The sequence below is a fragment of the Urocitellus parryii genome, chromosome 7 (genome assembly GCF_045843805.1).
Source record: "Urocitellus parryii isolate mUroPar1 chromosome 7, mUroPar1.hap1, whole genome shotgun sequence".
NCBI lineage: Eukaryota > Metazoa > Chordata > Mammalia > Rodentia > Sciuridae > Urocitellus > Urocitellus parryii.
The window spans coordinates 158,380,024-158,399,715 of NC_135537.1; the positions used below are offsets into that span (position 1 = coordinate 158,380,024).

At 53.9% G+C, this 19,692-nt stretch overlaps 1 protein-coding gene across 1 annotated transcript; it reads right to left on the reverse strand.

The window, feature by feature from the left end:
• Positions 1-7,553: 7,553 nt before the first annotated feature.
• On the reverse strand, positions 7,554-11,806 carry Tmem92 (transmembrane protein 92). Its single transcript, XM_026386795.2, has 5 exons — positions 11,723-11,806; positions 9,111-9,136; positions 8,225-8,299; positions 7,878-8,073; positions 7,554-7,667 (listed from the first exon to the last, which is right to left on the reverse strand). The coding sequence occupies exons 1-5, from the start codon at positions 11,804-11,806 to the stop codon at positions 7,554-7,556; spliced, it is 495 nt and encodes a 164-aa protein (XP_026242580.1).
• Between the last annotated feature and the right edge of the window lie 7,886 nt (positions 11,807-19,692).

Here is a 19,692-nt window from a genome sequence, read left to right on the forward strand (position 1 = left end):
CTTGCCTGACGACAGATCCCATCTTGCTACACACTTCCTGTCCAGGCTGTAAGGTCACCTACTTGGCAGGCCACTCTGTTATCCCCATATATTATCACATTATGCCTCAACTCCTGAAAACCTGTCAGGGCCCATCACCCCCCTCTGTTATCCTGAACCTTCGAAAAGGGTCAACAGTGCTGGATGGGGAGCTGGAGGAGGGCTGTGTCTAGTGTCAGGTGAGTGGGGCTGCCAAGGAACCGCACAGCCATGCAGCAAGGGCACCCGGCCTCTCCTGAAAGCCATCTTAATTTCTATTAAAAATCAGGGTGACCTCAGAGGCCTGGAAAACGTGGGCACCCACCAGCAGCAGACACTTGACTGTGTCTCTGATCTCTTTTTTAGCCTTGGTGATGAGGATATTTATTGACTCAGTTTAATCTGAATCCTGCATAAGAGTTTTGCAGAAAGGCCCAGGCCTCCTTTGCTCCTGCCTTGCTGTGTGAGAGGTTGCCCACACGTGGAGCATGGCGCCTGTTGGTTCTCACCTCTCACGGGCTGACTTTGTTCTTTCTATTCTCAGTTTCCTGCGCCAGCCCCCGAGATACCAGGTCTCCAGTTCTGTTTCGGTGATGGTTTTCTATTTTCGTCTTTCTCTTTTGTTTTGTGGATAGGAGGAGGCCTGGTTGAATTTCCCTCCAACTGGGGACTTTGGAAATCTCCAGCAGGCTCTGCAAGTATCACGTGGCACCCCGGGAAAAGCAGCTGAGCAGAAACAAGTGAGAGACCCCGCTGGGACACTTGCCATTGAAGTCACTGACCTTAAGGAGGTTCCAGCCTTCCTCAGAGTCTGTTTCCTCATCTGTAAAGTAAGGAGGGATGGTCTGGGAGGATACTCTGAGCTCCGTGGGTTGCAAGTAACAATATAGCTTGAGTGAAATGGGGGGTGTATTAGCTTTTGGTTGCCAAAGAAGGGTGGAGGAGCCAGGCTACGGCAAGGCAGCTGAACCTCAGGAATAAGTCGAACTGGGCAGTGGAAGGCCGTCAGGCCTCTGTCCCCAGCCTCACTTTCCTGGGAATGTTGGCTGTGTTCCTTCTCACTCAGCCAGGTTTCCTTGTGTAGCCACTAACCTGGCTGCAGATGGCTGCAGGTGGCTCCAGAGTCTTCGTTTGACTGCTCCGACTCTCCGGGCAACCTGGAGATTGGACAGATTCCAAGGGCTGCAAAACTCAGAGGAGCTCATGGAAGGGCTCTGACGGGACCATAGTAGATCAATGTCCCCTCACCTCTGAAGAGCAATCAACTGTGGCCAGGGAGGGATTTGAAAATGGGATTTTATAGTGAAATACTTTTTTTTTTTTTTCTTTTTGCAATGGACAACACAATTGCTCTCAGCCCCACAGATTGAGGGTGGGGACAATCCCAAGACTAACCAAGAGCCCAGATTTCTGGCAACAATGTGTGCAGTGTGACAGGTTTGAATCCAGTTGTCCAAAGTTCTGCCATGGCTGTGTCAGAACCCCACACTGTCGCCTTGACATGCCAAAGTTCTGCCATCCTTCATGATATAAAAAGGTTGTCAGGAAAACTCAAGCCAAATTTTGAGTCAAGTGTTGGTGGAATATCAATTGAATTCAATATGGTGCAGCTAGATGACCAAGAAACTCTCGTCTCTTTGGCTGAAGTCCCTCTCCTCTTGTCTCGTCATCTCTGGTGTGACCAGGCGCTACACACTCAGCTATAGGAAGGCCGACCTCAGGTGAGGAGGAGGGAAAAGCCAGCCGTCTTCGTATTCGTCACTGTACTCAGTGGCTGCAAACTCCCTCCCTGCTCCCAAATTACTGTAGTTTAAATAAACTGCAACCCATAAAAAGCCATAAATTGGGCCTTTTATTGGGCACTAGGAGAATAACCTACATTTGATCTAATGACATTTGCCACTATAAAAAGCTCTTGAACCTAGAAGCAGGAAGCTGATTTTTCAAAAACTTTTAATTTTGAAGTCCATATAGAGCCACAGGAAGTTGCAAAGATGAAACAAAGAGGTCTCAAGTTTCTTTTGCCCTAGTTTCTCCCAAGGCCAACGGTTACATTTTATTTCAAAATCAGGAAATTGGCCTGGGTGCAATGCATGTGTATAGTTCTGTTATTTTATGACATTCAGACAGTGGTGTAACTACCACAGCTACTGAGATGCAAAGCTATTCCATCACCATGAAGATCCCCCAAGGAGAGCCCTGAGTAGACCCACCTGCTCCCCTCCCGGTGTCAACTGCTACTGCATCTCCATCTCCAACATTTTGAGGAGACTGAGTTCTAAATCCAACTTCTGACCCTCCCAGCTCTGTGACCTTGGACCAATGACTTCTTTTTGGTCCATCTGTAATGAGACAAGACTGAATGATATCAGCATTTCTCTTGAATTTCCAAGAGATGATGTAATCTCAAAATTCCCCAGTGATTCTGAGAGGGAAAATGGGATTTTATAGTGAAATACTTTTTTTTTTTCAGTGCTGGGGATCAAATCCAGGACTTTGTGCATGTTTGGTAAGGTTAGGTAAGCACTCTACCTCTGAGCCACAACCCCAGCTCATATGGTGAAATAAAATGGGAAATTGTTGCTTTAAATAATGAGAAGGTGGCTTCTTTTTCTTCTTTGAATTCTTAGCCCTTTAATAAATGCAGGTGAATTCTGACCTATGTGAGATATCTATTTTCCAAATATGTTTGAACATAGAATGTTATTCTGGCTCCTTTAAAAAAAAAAATCTTCTAGAACTAGCTTTTTAGGGAAAATATTTTTCAGATGATTTCTCAGGTCCCATAAGAATGTCTAGGGAAGCCGGGCACAGTGGCGCACTCCTGTAACCCCAGTGCTTGGAAGGCTGAGACAGGAGGATTGTGAGTTCAAAGCCAGCCTCAGCAAAAGCGACACACTAAGCAACTCAGTGAGACCCTGTCTCTAAATAAAATACGAAATAGGGCTGGGGATGTGGCTTAGTGTTTGAGTGCCTGAGTTCAATTCCCGGTATCACCTCCTCCCAAAAAAAGAATCCTCTGTAGTGAATGTAATTGTGTTCCCCCCAAAAGATACGTCTGCCTGGAACCTCAAAACTCAGAAGGAGACCTTATTTGAAACAAGGTCTTTGTGGATGTAATTTACATAAGCATCTCAAGATGAGATCGTCTTGGATTAGGATGATCCCTAATCCAATGAAGAGTGTCCTTACTGGATGGGAAAGCAGAACACACCGACTGTGAATTTGTAGGCAGAGATGGGAGGGCACCCACAAGCCCAGGGACCAAGGATGGTCAGCAGCCACCAGAAGCTAGGACAGAGCATAGGATGGATTTCCTAGAGTCTCCAGAAGGAAGCAACTACCAACACCTTGATTTCAGACTTCTGGCCTCCAGGACTGTGAGAGAATAGATTTCTGTTGTTTTAAACCTCTCAGTTAGAGGTTGTTACAGCAGCTCTAGGAAATGAATTCTCCGTTAAGAATTTTGAGAATTTTGGCTAGGCACAGTGGCACATGCCTGTAATCCCTAGGACTCGGGAGGCCAAGGCAGGAGGACCACAGTTGGAAGCCAGCTTCAGCAATTTAGCAAGATCCTCTCTCAAAAATAAATAAATAAATAAATATAGGGCTGGGGCTCGGTGGTTAAGCACTTCTGGGTTCAATTCCTTGTTAAAGAAAGAAAGAGCGAGAAAGAAAGGAAGGAAGGAAGGAGAGAGGGAGGGAAAGAGGGAATTTGGGTGATTCTGAAGCAAAGCAGGGTCTCCGATTCTCATGAGCATCAGGCGGCTTCTTTTTTTTTTTTAATATTTTTTAGGTGTAGATGGACCCAACACCATGCCTTTATTTTTATGTGGTACTGAGGATCGAACCCGGGTCCCACCCCTGCTAGGGAGTGCTCTACCGCTGAGCCACAATCCCAGCCCCTCAAGCTGCTTCTTCTTGCCTCAGGACCTCTGCACATGCCAGCCCCTCTGCTGAGTGTCCTTTCCAGCTTTCTTTGCATGTCAACCTACTTCTCACTCTTAAGGAATGAGCTCAATGTCTCTTCCTCCAAAACCATGCCTGACCCCCTTACCTAAAGCAGCACCCTGCCTGCCTGCAGTAGTTCTCTGTATCCCATGTGAATTTTCTTCCCAGCACTTAGCCTAGGGTATAACCACAGACTCACTCGTTGGATTATTTGATCGGCATATGTTTTGCACAAGGGCAGGAACAGCATCTGTTTGCCGTGCCTCCTGCACCCAGGCCTTGGAATAGAGCCTGGCACATGGGAAGGGCTCACTAAGTATTTATTGGGATAAAAGAGAGGGAGGGGGGCTGGAAAAAAGAGAGAAAGAAAGAACATAGGTAGTCGTCAGCCTTCCAAGGAGAGGTGTGGGGTAGTTTAGTATATCTGTCTAGAGTTCAAGGGGAAAATCTCGACTCAAGATAAAGACCCGGGATTCATCAGAGAATAGATGGTTTGTGAAACCACAGCCACGATGTGAATGAATGACCCTGAGGACAAGACCAAAGATAGAGCCCCTGGGTCACTCTTGACTCAGAGATGGCAGAGGAGGAGGAGGAGAGGCTGAGAAGGAGCCGCCTGCGTGTAGGAGGAGGGTCAAGTGCAGCCAGAGAGGTCTGGAAAAGAAGGGTTTTCCAGAAGAGGGTAGTGGCCAAGTCTGTCAAATGCCAAGGAGAGGTGAGGCCGGGGAACCCTTGGCTTCGGCACGATTTAGGTCACTGATGATCTGGACCGGAGCCGTGTCAGGGCTGATGGGGGCAGCAGGACAATCACATGGGGAGGGAGGACGTGCTGTAAACAGATGGGGGAGGGGTGACCGACCACAGGGGTGGACCAGAGAATTCACTCTCATTCCCTGGGAAGTGGCCAGCCACCCACCCGGGCAGCCAGGCATCGGCTCCCTGTTTCTCTCATTCAGTCCACACCCAGTGCCCATCGTGACCCTGCACAGGTTAGGCACGGGGGCCTTGTGTCTGGCAGTTGTCCAGGCATCACTGGGCACCCTGAGTCACAAAGGTGTCCTACATGCCACTAAGCCCTTCTAACCTCTTCCTCCACATCAGGGATGGGAATAGAGTATTTGGCATCCATCAAAGCTCACAAGGTAAGTCTTCACCAACCTCTAAGGCTGCCTCTAAGCAAAGCCCAGTAAATAAACCTCTTACATTTACAGAAGCAAAGGCTGGCTTATTGCAAAACAAAACGAAGCAATGCTCAAGTACACAAAATCACAAGCTCCTCTTAAAATGGCCCACCTCCAACCCATTCCAACTTATTCCATGGTGTCAACAGCTGTTCAGTGTGATGCGTGGGTGGGTTCATGTCCTTCTAGAGCTTGTCAAAGAAAAAAAATGCACATTTATATAATTTTAAAGTATAATGATGATGTATATGTATAAGGCTACTGTTATGCGACTTGCCTTTTCTCTGTAACAACGAATGATGGCCACCGTGTCAGCTCAGGGCTGTGGAGCCTCTCGGTAAAGGCCGCATGGCGCTCACGGTGTGGACGCACTTGGCTTATTTAACGTTGGTAACGTTGACAATCTTTTCATCTCCACCTCCCTAGAGCCACAATGTGATGACAGACATCTCTATGAGGATTTGTGTCGTGAGCACTTCTGAAGGCTGGTTTCTAGAAGTGAAATTGTTAGGTCACGTGCATTTCACCTGCTCCTGGGTGGCCAGGCCTAAGTGCCTCACACACAGTAGGGGCTTTGGAAATATCTGTGGCAGGAGAGTGTCAGACAGCTGCCTGGAGAGGTCCCATTTCTTTCATTCCCACCAACAGTGACCAGGGGAGCCCGAGAGGCAGTCACCCTGGGTTAGGGGACAGACTGTCTTCTTCAGGGCACTTGGATGTCACTGAGAAGGAGAAATTAAAGGCCCTATGCCATCTTTGATGACAGGAGGGTGGCATCCAGGCTGAGGGTAACCGCCTTCAGGACTCCAAAGTCCATAGCTCAGCCTCTTCCTCCAGGGGTGGGTGCTTACCAGTGAGAGCAAATGCCAGCTCTGAGACGTCTCTAGTTGGAGCTGGCCACACATGGACACACAGCACCCACATATGTGCCTCCTGCCCCTTCAGCTAGCCCCTGGGGCTGCAGGGAGACTCCACCTACTGTGGGCTCATTCCCCGCTGCCACTTGGGTGCTGTCTTATCAGCAACTACTCTTCTCCCTTCAGGCCGTGTCCACCAGGTAATCCCACCTAGACACCCTATCCCTGACATCTTTGGGGATGCCTGTGCCATCTCCAAGCCCTGGTCCTGCCACCTGCCTGGGTCCGGATGCCATGTTGGGAGAACCCCTGTCGGCACACCAGAGCTAATTCTACCTCCAGTTCTCCTAGGAGCTTTGGCCAGTCTTGATGCTGTGCTCTGCACCTGGAGAGGAGGGCAGGGTACAGGGCAAAGGTTGGGTGGAGGCGCCTGGCACCGAGATCTCCCTCACTTTGCACCACCTAGGCGCAGCTCCAAGCTCCAGGCTTTGCTGCAGACCCCATGGAACTAAGCCCAGGGAAGCTCCTGGGGAGAATCTTCCTCTTAGGGCTCAGACTCTGAGGTGGGCTGAGCTTCAGTGCCCAGAGTTTACACAGGAATGGAAAAGCACAGCAGGATCTGCCAACTCCTCTCCAGAAGATTCCAGGGTGGACTCATCAAGGACTCCAGGGGCTCCAGTCCACCGATGCCCAGCCCCATGCATTCGCCTCTCCTGGCCTCCTCAGCACCCCACCTTCTCCCAGTAGTCTGTTTCCAAGCTTCAGGCTTTCCCCGGGGTCTCACCAACACACAGCGAGGCAGTCCCACATTTCCCAGGGGAAGCAGAGCGAGGATGGGATGGGGAAGTCACACAGCTGTCACCCCCAGCCCATTTCCAGCTCTTTAGCACCCAGAGACCTCAAGGAACTGGAGGTCCGAGCTTGTCCAGCATGGATGGATCGTCTTCCCAGGCTGACGGTCAATGGACTCATGGAGGGTCATCATCGGCTCTGTCATCGGACTTTGGTGCCGCGTCCCTCTCCCCCCACCCCCTAGTTGGGTCAGAGCCCACCCCCCACCCACCTCCTCACACAGCCAGAGGCAGATTCTGGTCACAGTCAGCTAAAATTTAATGACCACACGTGTTTGGAGCATGTGTTGGGGGTGGGTACAATGCGGTCTTCTCCATTCAGGTGGAGTTCAAGGTGGCTCAGAGCTCACCCCGTGCAACCTCCCCGGGGTACAGAAGTGTCTCCATAGTATCAGAGCTAGCTGTCCAGTCATGATCTGTGTGTCTCCAGCGACAGCTCTGCCTCTAGTCTGCAGAGCAGCCTAGTCCACTGCAGGGACCTCAGCTGTGGATATTTTCCTCCTGGCAGCCTCTAACTTGGGAGAAGGGATACTGTGGCTCCACCCAGCCCTTAGGATAAGAGGCAGATGGAGAGGAACGAGGGCAGAAAAAGCAATAAGTTAAATCCAAGAAGGACCAGAGATGTGGCAAGATGGATGGGGATGTTCCAGGAGTCCCCGAAGTCTCTGGCTTTCTCCAGGAGATGGAGGAGGGGCTCAGAAGGCTGGATTGTCAATGCCCCTCCGCACCCCAGCATACTCTTCAGGGCTGAAGCTGTAGGGAGGGGGCGGCTCTGTGGGAGGCAGGACCAGGGCCGGCTTCAGAATAACCTGCAGGGAAAAGAGGGCACTGTGTCTTAGGACCTGGACCTGGCCATCACCACCCCCATGGGGAGGGGGGTGCAATTATGATATCAGAACCCACTCCAGGGTTGAAGAGCTGGGATAACTGAGGCCCAATCCTGTCCCTGTAACAATCTGGACAATCGTGAGGGACAGCTAGCCCAGGAGCAAGTCAGGGGTTGAGATAGAGAGACCCACCTCGCTGTAGGGTGGTGGGGGCTCAGAGGTAGGTGCTGTGGCCCTCTCTTGTGGGGAAATGGAGGGTGGGCCTGGGAGCCCTTGGTGATCCTCTGCAGGCTCCCTCTCCAGCTCCCTGCATTTGCTACAGAAGCGCTTAGCCAGGCCACAGATGCACACGAGGGGCAGCATGACGAGGAAGATGATGATGAAGATCCTAGGGTGGGGGACCGCCAACATCACCCTGAGTGCAGGTCACCCCACCACACTCCCCTCCCGGGCCCACCCCAGCCCCACAGCAGGATGTCCAGTACTGTCCTGTGTGGACCAGGTCCCTCCATGGATAGTACCAGAGATCCTGGGCTCACCTCAAGGGGCCGGAGAAGATTGTCATCTCCTGGCAGCAGTTGTAACCACAGCATTTGTGTCCTTGGGTGCAGATGCTGCTCAGGGACAGAGAAATGATCAGTGGAGAGGCAGAAGGACCCCCGCCTCCCCAAATACCCCTACACTCGAGGCTCAAGCCCCCTCAGTGGGGTAGGGGTCAGGCCCCACTCTGGGCTGAGTGGCAGGGCCTGGTTTCCAGGAGCCTCTCATGAAGGCCTTGTCGTCCTGCTCTGAATTACTCCTTGCTGGGCCTTACTCCCCCCCCCCCCCCCCCGCTATAAAGTGGGGGAGTGAATACCCCGCAGCCTCCCCGGGCAGCTGCAGCATCTCTCACTGACCCAGGCGACGCAGACAGACAGGCAATGCCCAGTGTCCCGGAGCTAACTCAAGGGGGAGGAGCAAACCCTCCATAGCACCCATGGGGTGTAAGGGTAGGTGGGGAAAGGGGCTTCTGGAACATTCGATGCCGACTTGATGGAAACATTCTGCCCAGACACCCTAGCCCCAGCTCCTCCTCACTGTGCTCAGGCTCCTTGAGGTTTATTTATATATTAGTGTCAGCAAAGACAGTTTGCCCACCACCCTCCAGGACCTGAGGCTGCAGTGGGAGGGCTCGGGATTAAGCTACTGACCTGCCCACAAGCACGGGGCTCCCCAGGGTTGGCTGGTGGAGGGAAGGAGGGAAGATCTCTCTCCCTCTCTCCCTCTCTGGAGAGGGAGGGAGATGGTTTCCGACTGGAGTGGGAGGTGAGGATAATGGATGAGCTGTCTGCCTCCCCACCCAGGAAGGTCAGGCAGGGCATTATTTGGGTTGTCCCTCCCTTCCCCTCCCCAGATTAGAAGTTCTAACCTAAGGCCCAGACTTACAAGAAGATATTACATTTGGGTGCCTCCTGTGGAAGAAAAAAGAGGCAGAGGTCAGGACTCATACACTGAGGGACGAGGGTCTCCAATCAGATGTTGCTCAGGTGTGTCACAGCCAGCAAATCCCCAGTGGACTCAGCCCCTTCTTCCCTCTACCATGTCCCCAGGTCATGACTTGGAGGTCAGCTGACCCCTGGCCAGCAGACTGTCCTTCCCCTTCCCAGCACCCCCCAGCGTATGCATTCATCCCAAGTCTGGAAGCTCACTCCTCCTGATCACTCCTCCGGTTCTATGCCCACAAGATCTGTGGTCCAGGGACCAGCAACTTTCCTCCTTCCTGCCCTGCCCAAGTCACTCAGGACACTACAGGCAGGATGACTCTTGCTATCATGCAAATCAGATCACCTACCAACCTTGCTCTTCAGTGGCTCCTTGGAGTACAGACCCCAGTGAGCAGCCTTAGCCCCTCTCCCTCTGCTGTCCCTGGTCCCCTTTCTTCCCCTTGCAAACACACCTTTTACCCCGCCAGAGTCTCCATTCATCCTTCAGATCCCTGCCCAGGTTAAGATGAGGAGAGAGAATCCATGAGAGTGGCCAGGAGGCCTCCAGCCTTCTTTCCTCTCCCTGCCTCCTTCCTCTTCGACACCCGTTCTCCACATCCCTTGTCAACGCCCATCATACTAGACATTTGACTTTTCCTTGTTCATTGTCTGCCCAGGAGAATGGGAATTCCACCTGGGCAGGGATTTCTGTCTGTTTTTATCACTGCTGAAAAACCCGGTATCAAGACATTTGCAGAACGAATGAATGATCATTCAGTGATTACCTGGTTTCATTTAATTCAATGCTGTCTGCTCCCAGACTCTGGGGGAGGGATACAGGTATGGGACAAAGGAAATGAGATTATCCATTCCCTGTCCTAGCTACCCGGAACAAACAACCAGGGCTCAGGAACAGAAAGCCAGTTTTGGCAAGACCACCATTGTCTTTACACTTTATTTAAAATCATTAAAATAGCAGCCAGGCACAGTGGCACACATCTGTAATTCCAGTTACTCAGGAGGCTGAGGCAGGAAGATCATAAGTTTGAGGACAGCTGAGATAATTTAGTGAGACCCTGTCTTTAAAAATAATAATGATAAATAAAAATAAAAAGACTGGGGATGCAGCTCAGTGGCAGAGTACATGCCCGGCATGTATGAATCCCTGGGTTCAATCCCCAGCACCATAGAGTAATAATGATAAAAATAGCATTTCATGTGCTAATCACAACCATAAAGATAAGAGTACCAAATGATATTCTTATCTCAGTCTCAGGTTAAGTATCTTTTCATGCTCTGTCCTTTAGTGAGGTCCAGAGGAGGAAGGGAACTGCAGAGGTCAGAGACACCCAGAGAGGGTGTCTCCCGAATCACACAACACACGGGGTGACTTATAGAACTGAAAGCAAACCACGAGATCCAGGCACTCAGCCATGCCTCTTGCCTCTCAGATCCCATATCCTGTCCTTCCTCTCTCCCTGGGGACCCCAACTGAGAAGTGATGGAAAATTAACAGGTTTAATAAATTACTCCCAGTTTCCATTTGGGAGGGGGAGGAGACCTTCTCAGGGATTCTCTCTCCTCATCTTAACCAGCAGGCCACTGGTCTGGGGTGGTTCAGAGCCTGAGTTTTACAAAGTGTCAAGGCAATGTGGAGCAGCCCCAGCTTTCTCTGCATGGGGGCTGTTAACAGTGCCTGCCCCTGGGGCTGTTGAGGGGCATTGAGAGGATGCTCAACTCAGTGCTGCCATGCTGATCATCCACGGAGGCAGAAGGAATACCACCTTCTTACCCTGGGGAGCAAGCTCCAGACTTCCCTCAGATTCTCCAACAGAAGGAAGTTAAAAATGCCTCTACTAGTCCCATGTCACTTGGCAGAATTATCGGCCATCCCAGGACAGCATATCCATCTCCTGTCATTTGTAGAGCTCAGATCCCCGCCCAGGGATTCCTCAGATCCCACCTGGGGCAAGAGGAGGGCAGGGCTCAAATGCTGCTTCTCTTTAAAAATCAGGGGTTTCAGAAGTCACCCCAGCTTTGGGTCAGGCAGCCAGGCCAAATGCTACTACAGGCTGGAATTCTATCCCCACCCCTAGAAGAGGTGAGGGAACCTCCTCTCCTCTAAGGCACAGAGGAACACAGTCCCAGAGAGGTCTGAGACATCCCCAAGGTCAACCAGCCCTGAAAGAACAAGCTGGGGAGACACCTGGCCCAGCGTCTAGACCTCACGCCCAGCTTTCTGACCGCAGACAGGGAAAGAGTTGGAAGGACAAGAAAGCTAATATGGGGGTCAAAGTTCCACTCAGAGGCCCAAGGTGTCAGAGGGGTGGAGGCAGATGTGGTCCCACTACACACTACCCCCAAAGGTAAAGGAGCCTAGGTTTTCCCAGGGCCTCTCTTTGTGCCCCCACCTCCATTTCTAGGGAAAAAAAAGAAAAAAGAAAAAGAAAAAAAAAAGGAAGTTGCTAATTGCGTGTGTTCACAAGGAAGTCCTGACAATGGGAGATGGTGACCAGGCTCCAGAGGCATGCCCCTGCCCAATAGGGTAGGGCCCGAAAAGCTCCACAGGCTTACCTCCCAGGCGATCGCGCGGTGGGGGCCAGCCAGCAGGCTAAGAAGCAAGGTGGGCGCTAGGCTTGGGACCCAGGCGTCCGACATCCTAGCACCGAAGTCGCTGAGCTTCCGTGTGTAGCCGGAGGAGGGCAGAGGCGGGGCAGCGACCTCTCCCACTTTTCTCCACCTATGGGGCCCCGCCTCGGAATGGGGGCGGAGCTGATGCACCTGGGCTGGATCAGTCTTGGGGCCGAGAGCCGCGAAGGGAGAGACGTGGAGGGGCGGCGGGAGAAGTCTTGCTAGGGTTTGGGGAATTGCAAGGTAGAAAAGATTCATTGATTAAAAGAAAAAGTCGTGGGGTCAGTTCAAGACTGCTTAGGTACCACAGGATTTAGGCTACCCTCTAAATCCTGTGTCCCTGAATCCTAGAATTAAGGAAGTGGTTCTGTGCCTGTCAGGGAATGGGAGAGGGGATGCAGGCAGGGGGAGCAGGGCCCTGGAAGCTTCTTCTCATCTGGACTCCCAGGGGGGAAGAGGTTTAAGGAAAGGGAGGAGAAGGCTTGGAGTGAATCGTGTGTGTGTGTGTGTGTGTGTGTGTGTGTGTGTGTGTGTGTGTTGGGTGTTGTGTGCAAGATTCACCCCATTGTATTTCAAGAAGGGAGGGGGTAAGAGAGGGCGGCCTGGTGGATTTCAAAGTGACCTGAGATTCTGATTCAGACCCAGAACACAGCATTGGTGCATTGAAGTTCCCGGGCCCTTGAAGTCCTGTGGCAGGTGTACATTTCCTCTTTGCGTAAAGGCGAAATTAAGGTCCTGTGGTTAAAGACATTCCCACCGGGTCCATGACCCGGACAGAGGAAGCGGGATGAGCGGGGGCGCGGGCAAGCAGGCCCATCGGGATTCCTAAAAGACCAGGCCGTTGCGGAACGGGAGCGAGCGGCGGGATTCCGACCCCTGGACGGCCACCGCTCGCTGCCCTCCAGGCTCGCGGTGCGGACGAAGACTGGCCGCCAGGTGGCAGCATCGTCCAGCGCGGATCCCGGGAGCCCGAGGCGCGCAGACTGGACGTGGGGCTGGGCGGTGGGGCTGGGACCTGGCGCCCTCCTAGTGGTCCCCACCGAGCTGGCAGGGTGGCCGGTGGGAACGAGGGACGAGAAGTGAGGCCACCAGACTGGAGGTGTAAAAATAAGCGGGCGACCCCGGACAGGGCGGAGTGGAGCGGTGGTGGGCCCTGGGGAAAGAGGAGGGTCGCCCTGCGAGGCGCAGGACTAAGGCGCCGTACCTCTCCACTGGGACCTCGCCCCTCAGTAGCATCTTGGTTCCTTAGGACAGCAGTCCTCCTTGCCTGTCCCTTCCGCTTTTCTCTGCCTCTCGCCTATTTCTTCCTCTCTCCTGAGCTTGCTGTCTGTCCCATTGAACTTCTTTGTATCTTCCCTTTTTCCCCAGCCTGTGATTTCCTGTCTTGGCTCCCCCCCATCTTTGTGTGCACCCAGTTTCTCCCAATTTCTGTGGATCCCAGTTGTTTCCCGTCCGTTTCTGATGTTACTCTGTTGGTCTCAGTGGAGGTGTCTGTTTTTCTGCTTCCATTTCCCATGACTGCGTTTGACCACCAGTCTACTGTCCGGTTCCCCCCATATCTATCATATCTCTCTCTCTCTCTCTCTCTCTCTCTCTCTCTCTCTCTCTCTGGCGTATCTCCCTCTGTCTCTCTGTCTCTGTTTCTCACTCCCCTCTGACCTTTTTCACTCCTTAGAATAAAATCTTCCCCCAAAACCGGGTGCCTGTGCCTGTGGCACACTGGGGAGGCTGAGCCAGGAAGATCACAAGTTCCAGGATAGCTTAGGCAACTTAGTGACACCCTGTTTCAAAATGAGATTGAATAAAAGGGCTGGGATGTAGCTCAGAGGTAGAATGCTACTGGGTTCAATCACCCATGCACAAGCAAACAAACAAAAAATGGGATCTTTTAGTCTCCTGAGACAAGTTCAAAAGGGACCCGGCCCCAGAAATTCCTCCTCTATTTAAAGTCTAAAGTCTCCAATCTAAAGTGACTAGGAGCTTGGTGAATGGGCTGGGCTGGGTGGGAGCGAGCACCTCTCACCTCTTCCCCTGCTGTTGGCAGTAGACCCAGACTGCCTCCCATCCTAAGGGGACCTAGTCCTGAGAGTGCTGGAACCTTCTCCCAACACCACCCACATTTCCACCGCTTTAGTGAAATTGTTGCTCACTTGGGCTTCTGCCCCTGTCCCTGCACAGTCCCACTAGACCAGCACCCCTTTCCCCTCCCTGCCACCCTGCCCAGGCCTGGAGGCTTACAGAGGTGTGGGTCTTAGGGAAGAGAAGAATGGCTGAGCTTGAGGGAGGAAGGTGTCCTGAGAAGGGCCTGGTGGGAGACTGGGAGGGCTGGAGAGGTGAAGGAACAAGGCAGGCACCAGTGCCCCAAGGAGGGGCAGGAGGAGGGGAGCCTGACATCACTCCCCTTCTGGGTCCCTGCATCCACCTGACCTGCATCTAGGATTCCTAGAAAAAGGATGCCTAGTTAAATTTGAACTTCAGATAAACTTCAAGTGATTTTCGTTTAGTATAAGTATATTCCACCAGGTGTGGTGGTGCATACCTGCAATCCCAGCAGCTCTGGAGGCTGAGGAGGGAGGATCGCCAGTTCAAAGCCAGCCTCAGCAAAAGCGAGGTGCTAAGCAACTCAGTGGGACTCTGTCTCTAAATAAAATACAAAATGGGACTGGGGATGGGTCTCAGTGGTTGAGTGCCCTTGAGTTCAATCCCCAGCACCCCCCCCCCAATAAAGTATATCCCAAGTAACACTTGGGGATGGACTTATACTAAAATTTATTTGTTGTTTATCTGAAATTCAAAGTTAAATAGGTGTCCAGCATTTTTATTTGTTAAATTGGACAGCCCTATCCTTACCAGTGGAAAAAGTGAGGTCCCTGGAACTTGCCCCATTGGATAGAGTCCAAAGGGTCCCCAGAACCTGCCTAGGGGCCCCCAATTGTTTCCACGACACCAAACTTCCCCTCCATGTTCCTTCCTGCAGATGGGGAAGGGGCAAGGAGCCCAGAGGTGGGTGGTCCCAGGACAGGTCAAGAGCACCAGGCCCTGGTCAGCATTCACCATGGTTCCAGCATTCCTGGTGGGTGAAGTCAGATGCGGGGTAGGGGTTCCATGGGGCCTCAGGCTGAGCAGAGAAGGGACTGTTCTTGTCTGGGGGTAGGAGGGTCCCGTGCAGGGACAGCACCCCTCTGTTCCACACTTAATCCCACACTGCAAGGGAAACCCGCGCCTGCGTGCATGGGTCTGCTCAGGCATGCCGGGACATGGGGGTGGGGTGACCCAGAGACCTCATGCAGTGGGTCCCTGTGGATTCCACACCAGATTCCATCTGGGGTTTCCCAAGAGCAGTAAAGTCAAAATATCTTCATATGCTCTTGCCTTCTCCCTGGCCCATTTATTAAAGAACGGACTGATTGTGCGTCCTCCAAGGGCCCAGCTGGAAGGGCCTGCGAGGTCAGCAGGCCCACCCACTCCCTTCTCAGAGAAGGCAACTGGAGCCCAGAGGAGCGGGAAGGCCAAGTCACACAGGACATGAGGGCTGAGTCAGAACCAGAACCACACAGGTCCTGGGACCCCACACCCAGCACAGGCAGACACACCTCCGCCTGCGGAGCTGCTTCTCCCTTGGAGGAAGCCCCACTGGGAGTTGGGGGTGGAAGCCATGCCCAGCCTGGCCCAGCCCAGCCAAGAGGAAAGAGCCAGACTGAGTTCAGTCCCACTTAGCATGCTCCCACTCCCCCATACTGCGGTGGTCAATAATACCTGTAACAGCTAGTGGGACACTGGGTGGGCTCTCTGCCAAACTGGCAGAATGCTCTGTTGTAGCCTGGCTCTGCCTGTAGGGGCAGTATTGTGTCATGTGAGTATGCCACCTACTCTGGTATGCTGTGTGACCTTAGACATGAAACTGCCCTTCTCTGTGCCTCTCTAAACTGCTCTGCTAAAGTTGGGGCTAGGAGTTGTCTAAGAGTACCTCCCACACCCCACAGACTGTTGTGGGTAGGATAGAGCTCCTCAGTGTCTGGCGTACAGTACAGACAAATGTTGGCTGATGTTTTTTTTTTGTTCCTGGTACAGAAAAGTGGCCAGGGGCTCTTCTCTCCATTCCAACAAGAGGCAGAGTGAGATGCCCAGGAACTGAGAGTCTCGACTCCCTCCCAGGGCCACCCGGACTCTCTGGCACCGCTGCACATACCTGGCTCATGAGCCCCCTCTGCTAGTAGGTGAGAGAGGGCTGGGCTAGTGGGCACTTCAAAGGATGACCTGGTAGGACCACTCTTGGAAGTGGCCCTCGGGCTGGAGATCCGAGTGATTCTACTGTTCCTGGTGCACGCTCTCCTTTCTGCTCCCAGCCCTCTGAGCACGGTGCCCACCTCTACCCTCAGGCCGAGAGCTCTCAGGACAGACAGGAGACTGTGCCTGTCCCAGGTGTCCCCTCCCCTCATCCCCACTGCCATCGCCCTCATGCTGCCTGGCTCATCAGCGACATTACGAGCACCTTCGATGAGGCCTGCAGGCTGGACTCCCTGTAGCCCCTGGTGAGACAGGTGACTTCTCCTGCTTCAAACCTTTGACAAGTCCCATCTCAGGAGACCATCAGAGTCCATGACCAGCCCTTCCCATGTGAGCTCCCTGCCCTCCTCCCCTGCTCTCCAGCCCCTCACCCTACCCTCTCTGCCTCTCTGCTGGCCTCTGCTGGGCAGTTTTGTCCACCTAGAACACTTCCTCATCCTCCTGTCTGAAACCCAGCAAATTCTTCAAGGCTCAGCCCAAATACCCTCTCCTCCAGAAAGCCTTCCGGGACTTGCTTGGATCTTCCTGCAAGAAGTGATGGCTCCCTCCCCCACTGCGCCTCTCCTCTCCCTGGGCCTTGGACAGCCCTTGGCCATTCTCCCTCAAAGATGTGTGGACCGTCCTAATGTCCCCACCGGGGTGCAGGGGCTTGCCAGCTCTGATTCAGCTTTCATTTCCCATGGTGCTTTGTTCCAAGTAAACACTGGTCCTGTTGTCACTGAATCGAAGCTGGTTAGGGGCCTCCCAGGTCAGGGGCCAGATCTTTCCAAGGAGAGAGGAAATTCATTTCCAAAGTCCCCGGTGAGGGACTCTCAGTTTGAAGGAGGTGTACAGATTGACTGGACTCCTCATCCCCACTGGAAACCCCCCTTGTCTGCTCCCGGCCCCCAAGGGTATGCTCACACTCATGCACCCCCTCCCAGCAAGAGACCCCCCGCGAGGCCGGGCCGCCCCTAAGGGTGCCACAAGGGATATTGGCTTAAGTCCACCCTCCAGGAGCAAGCAGTCAGCAGGGGGCTGCTCATGAGACTTCTTGGCCAGGGGACCATGGTCTCCATCTCCTTTCTAGCATTTCCTTGGAAATGGAAGCCCACCAGACTTCCTTCTTGGGGTGATGGGGTTGGGGTGGGGAATATGGCTTCTGGAGTTGACCCCAAGTCTGAGCCGCCAACCTGTGGGCCTGGAGGTTGGAGGGAGGGCATTACCACCTGACAATTAGCAGTGCAGGCAGCTTATTATCCTGATGAGTGGGTTGGAGGGCCTACAGACGCTCACCTTCCCCAAGGCTTAGCAGAGACAAAGACTGCATTTGGGAACAATTATCCTTCCAAAGTGTAGGTTTCCGGGGACCAGGCCAGGGGTGGAGGGGGAAATACCTCCAGGAGATGGGGGGGTTCAGTAGGGATGGAGAGTGGGATGGGGACAGTGGGGACCGGATCATACCCTCATTGTTTACTCTTCGAGATAGGACCCTGGAGCTAGAGAGGACCAAGAAATTTGGGGTCTCCTGTTTTCCAGCTCTGTTTTTATTGGCCACTTGAAAGAGAGCTCTTCTGCACCCTGTTCTGAGTTTCTCCGTCTCAGATCCAAATGGTACAGGAGCTCGTGGTGGCTGGGGACTCAGGGCAGCCTGTGTCTGGGGGCCAGGCAGATTGAAGGGAGGGCCTCTGAATGGTCTGGGGGCTCAGACGGCTAGATTGTGCCCTCGCAGGGGGCAGGGAGCAGGGACAGCCTGGGAGCATCCCTCCTGCAGCTCCCAAGGCAAACAGTGAGGCCAGAAGGGGCGGGGAGAGGAGGCGGCCGAGACGCATTCTTCCTCAAATCCTGGCCACCCTAAGCAGCCACATCATCTGGCTCCCAGCTGAGGACACACTTGGCTCCAGTTATGTGCACGCACGCATGTGAGGGCGCGTGCACGTGAGTCCACGTCTGTGCTGGTGCGGGTGTGCACCTCAGCCCAGCTGCGGGAAGTGATGTGGTGCTCGTGCCCGGTCAGCCCGGCTCCTTATCTGCAGGGGCCTGCAGGGCTGGCTCCAGGACCCCCTCCACAGCGGCCCTGTTAGCGCCTCCTCCTTCCCTTGTTAGCGCCTCGCAGCCCCCTCCCTCCCCCTGGCCCTGCCGCCCCCCAGAGAGGCCCCATGGCTTGCGGCCCAGTTCTCGCCTTGTGATTCCACTTCAGTGTCTATTTTTTGAAGCTCGGTTCTCGTCCCACCCCTGAGCCCCCTGCCCTCTCCGTTTCCCCCTTGTCCATGTGGATGGGGGCGTTTGCAGAGCAAAGGGGGTCAAGTCAGTTTCCCCACCACTTAGCAGCATTTCTCTTCCAGGCTGGGGCTGAAAGAGTGGGGTGCAGGGACTCCTCCATCAACCTTCCCAGCCTGGGGGGGTCCTAGGGGGCTGAGGGAGGGGACACAAGTTTGGGAAGGAGCCCTGTATGGGGGCCAAAGCTAAGCAGCCACCCCCACCGAAGCACTGAAGAGTAGGGTGAGGGGGCTGGGGCTGGGGTAGAAGTACCCTTCCTGCCCACCTCCTCCAGGGCTGCTGTGCCCGGCCTAAGCCTGGCTTGTGGAGTGGGACAGGGTGGTCCTGTGCCCGGAGCCAGGTTGTCAGGCCTCCAGGACTGCAGGTTTCCTCTACTGAAGGGCCCCTTCCCTTTGGGCTTTGATGTGTCTGGAGGTTAGTGGAGGATGTTTGGCTTCAGGGCCACAAGCCAGGATAAACTCCTGCTGCCTGCTAAGCCAAACCACGGCCTCCTCAGGGCCTGGCTCTCCAGCCCCGCTGCCTCCCCCAGCTCTGGATCTGGCTCCTCCAGGGCTGGTGCTTCTGGTCCTGCCCATTGTGATGAGCACCCAGTGGCGGCTGTTAACTGCTACTGGGGAGAGGTCTGTGGGCAATGGGTGTCCTAACTTGGGGCTGGCCCTCCTGCCTGCCAGGTAACTAGGGACCTGCTCCAGGTGGGGATTGGGAACCAGATCCCCACTGTTCATCCCGGTGGGGGCGAGATCGCCTGTGGGGGAAGGGGTGTCCACGTGGAGCTTCTCGCACAGGCTGCAGCTCCTCCAGATGGGCCTGTTCCAGATGTGGGGATGACTCAGCCTGGAATGGGGAGGGTGGGCGGTCCCTGGGGGGATGTGAGGCCTGGAGCCACTGCCAGCTGCTGCTCTGTATCCTCTTGAGCTCCCAGCCCCTAGAAACCCCAGGATGGGTGAAGTGGCAGCTGCCTGGAGCTGCCCAAGGGTGCAGACTCCCAGTTTTCCATCGTGTTGCAGAGAATATGCAGAGACTGAGGCCTCAGGGAGAGAGGCTGGCTAGGAGAGAGAGGGTGAAGGTAGGGGTCAGCAAGCCAGAGAGGGGCAGGGACAGGAGGGGACGGGGAGAGACGGGAGGGGGAGGGGCAGGGAGAAGCCCAGGACTCAACTTTGAAACATGGCACTGGGAGGCGATTGTAGGGGTGCAGAAGACTTGAGTTTGCGTGTGCATATGAGTTGCACACGGCCTCGTTGTCGGAGTATAGGTCACACGTGGGGAAGGGGAAGGGGCTGGGTTGCGGGTGTTGGGTGAGCATGGTGCATCTGGCCTTGTGAGCTGAGTTTATGGGCTGGGTTTTGGGAGCTGCTATGTATTGGGGG

Excerpts from the sequence above, each read along its gene's own strand:
- Tmem92 (XM_026386795.2), bottom strand. The coding sequence starts at position 11,806 with ATGTCGGACGCCTGGGTCCCAAGCCTAGCGCCCACCTTGCTTCTTAGC. Across the intron at positions 9,137-11,722 it reads ACCGCGCGATCGCCTGGGAG|GAGGCACCCAAATGTAATAT; the intron begins GTAAGCCTGTGG and ends TTTCTTCCACAG. Across the intron at positions 8,300-9,110 it reads CCCAAATGTAATATCTTCTT|CATCTGCACCCAAGGACACA; the intron begins GTAAGTCTGGGC and ends GTCCCTGAGCAG.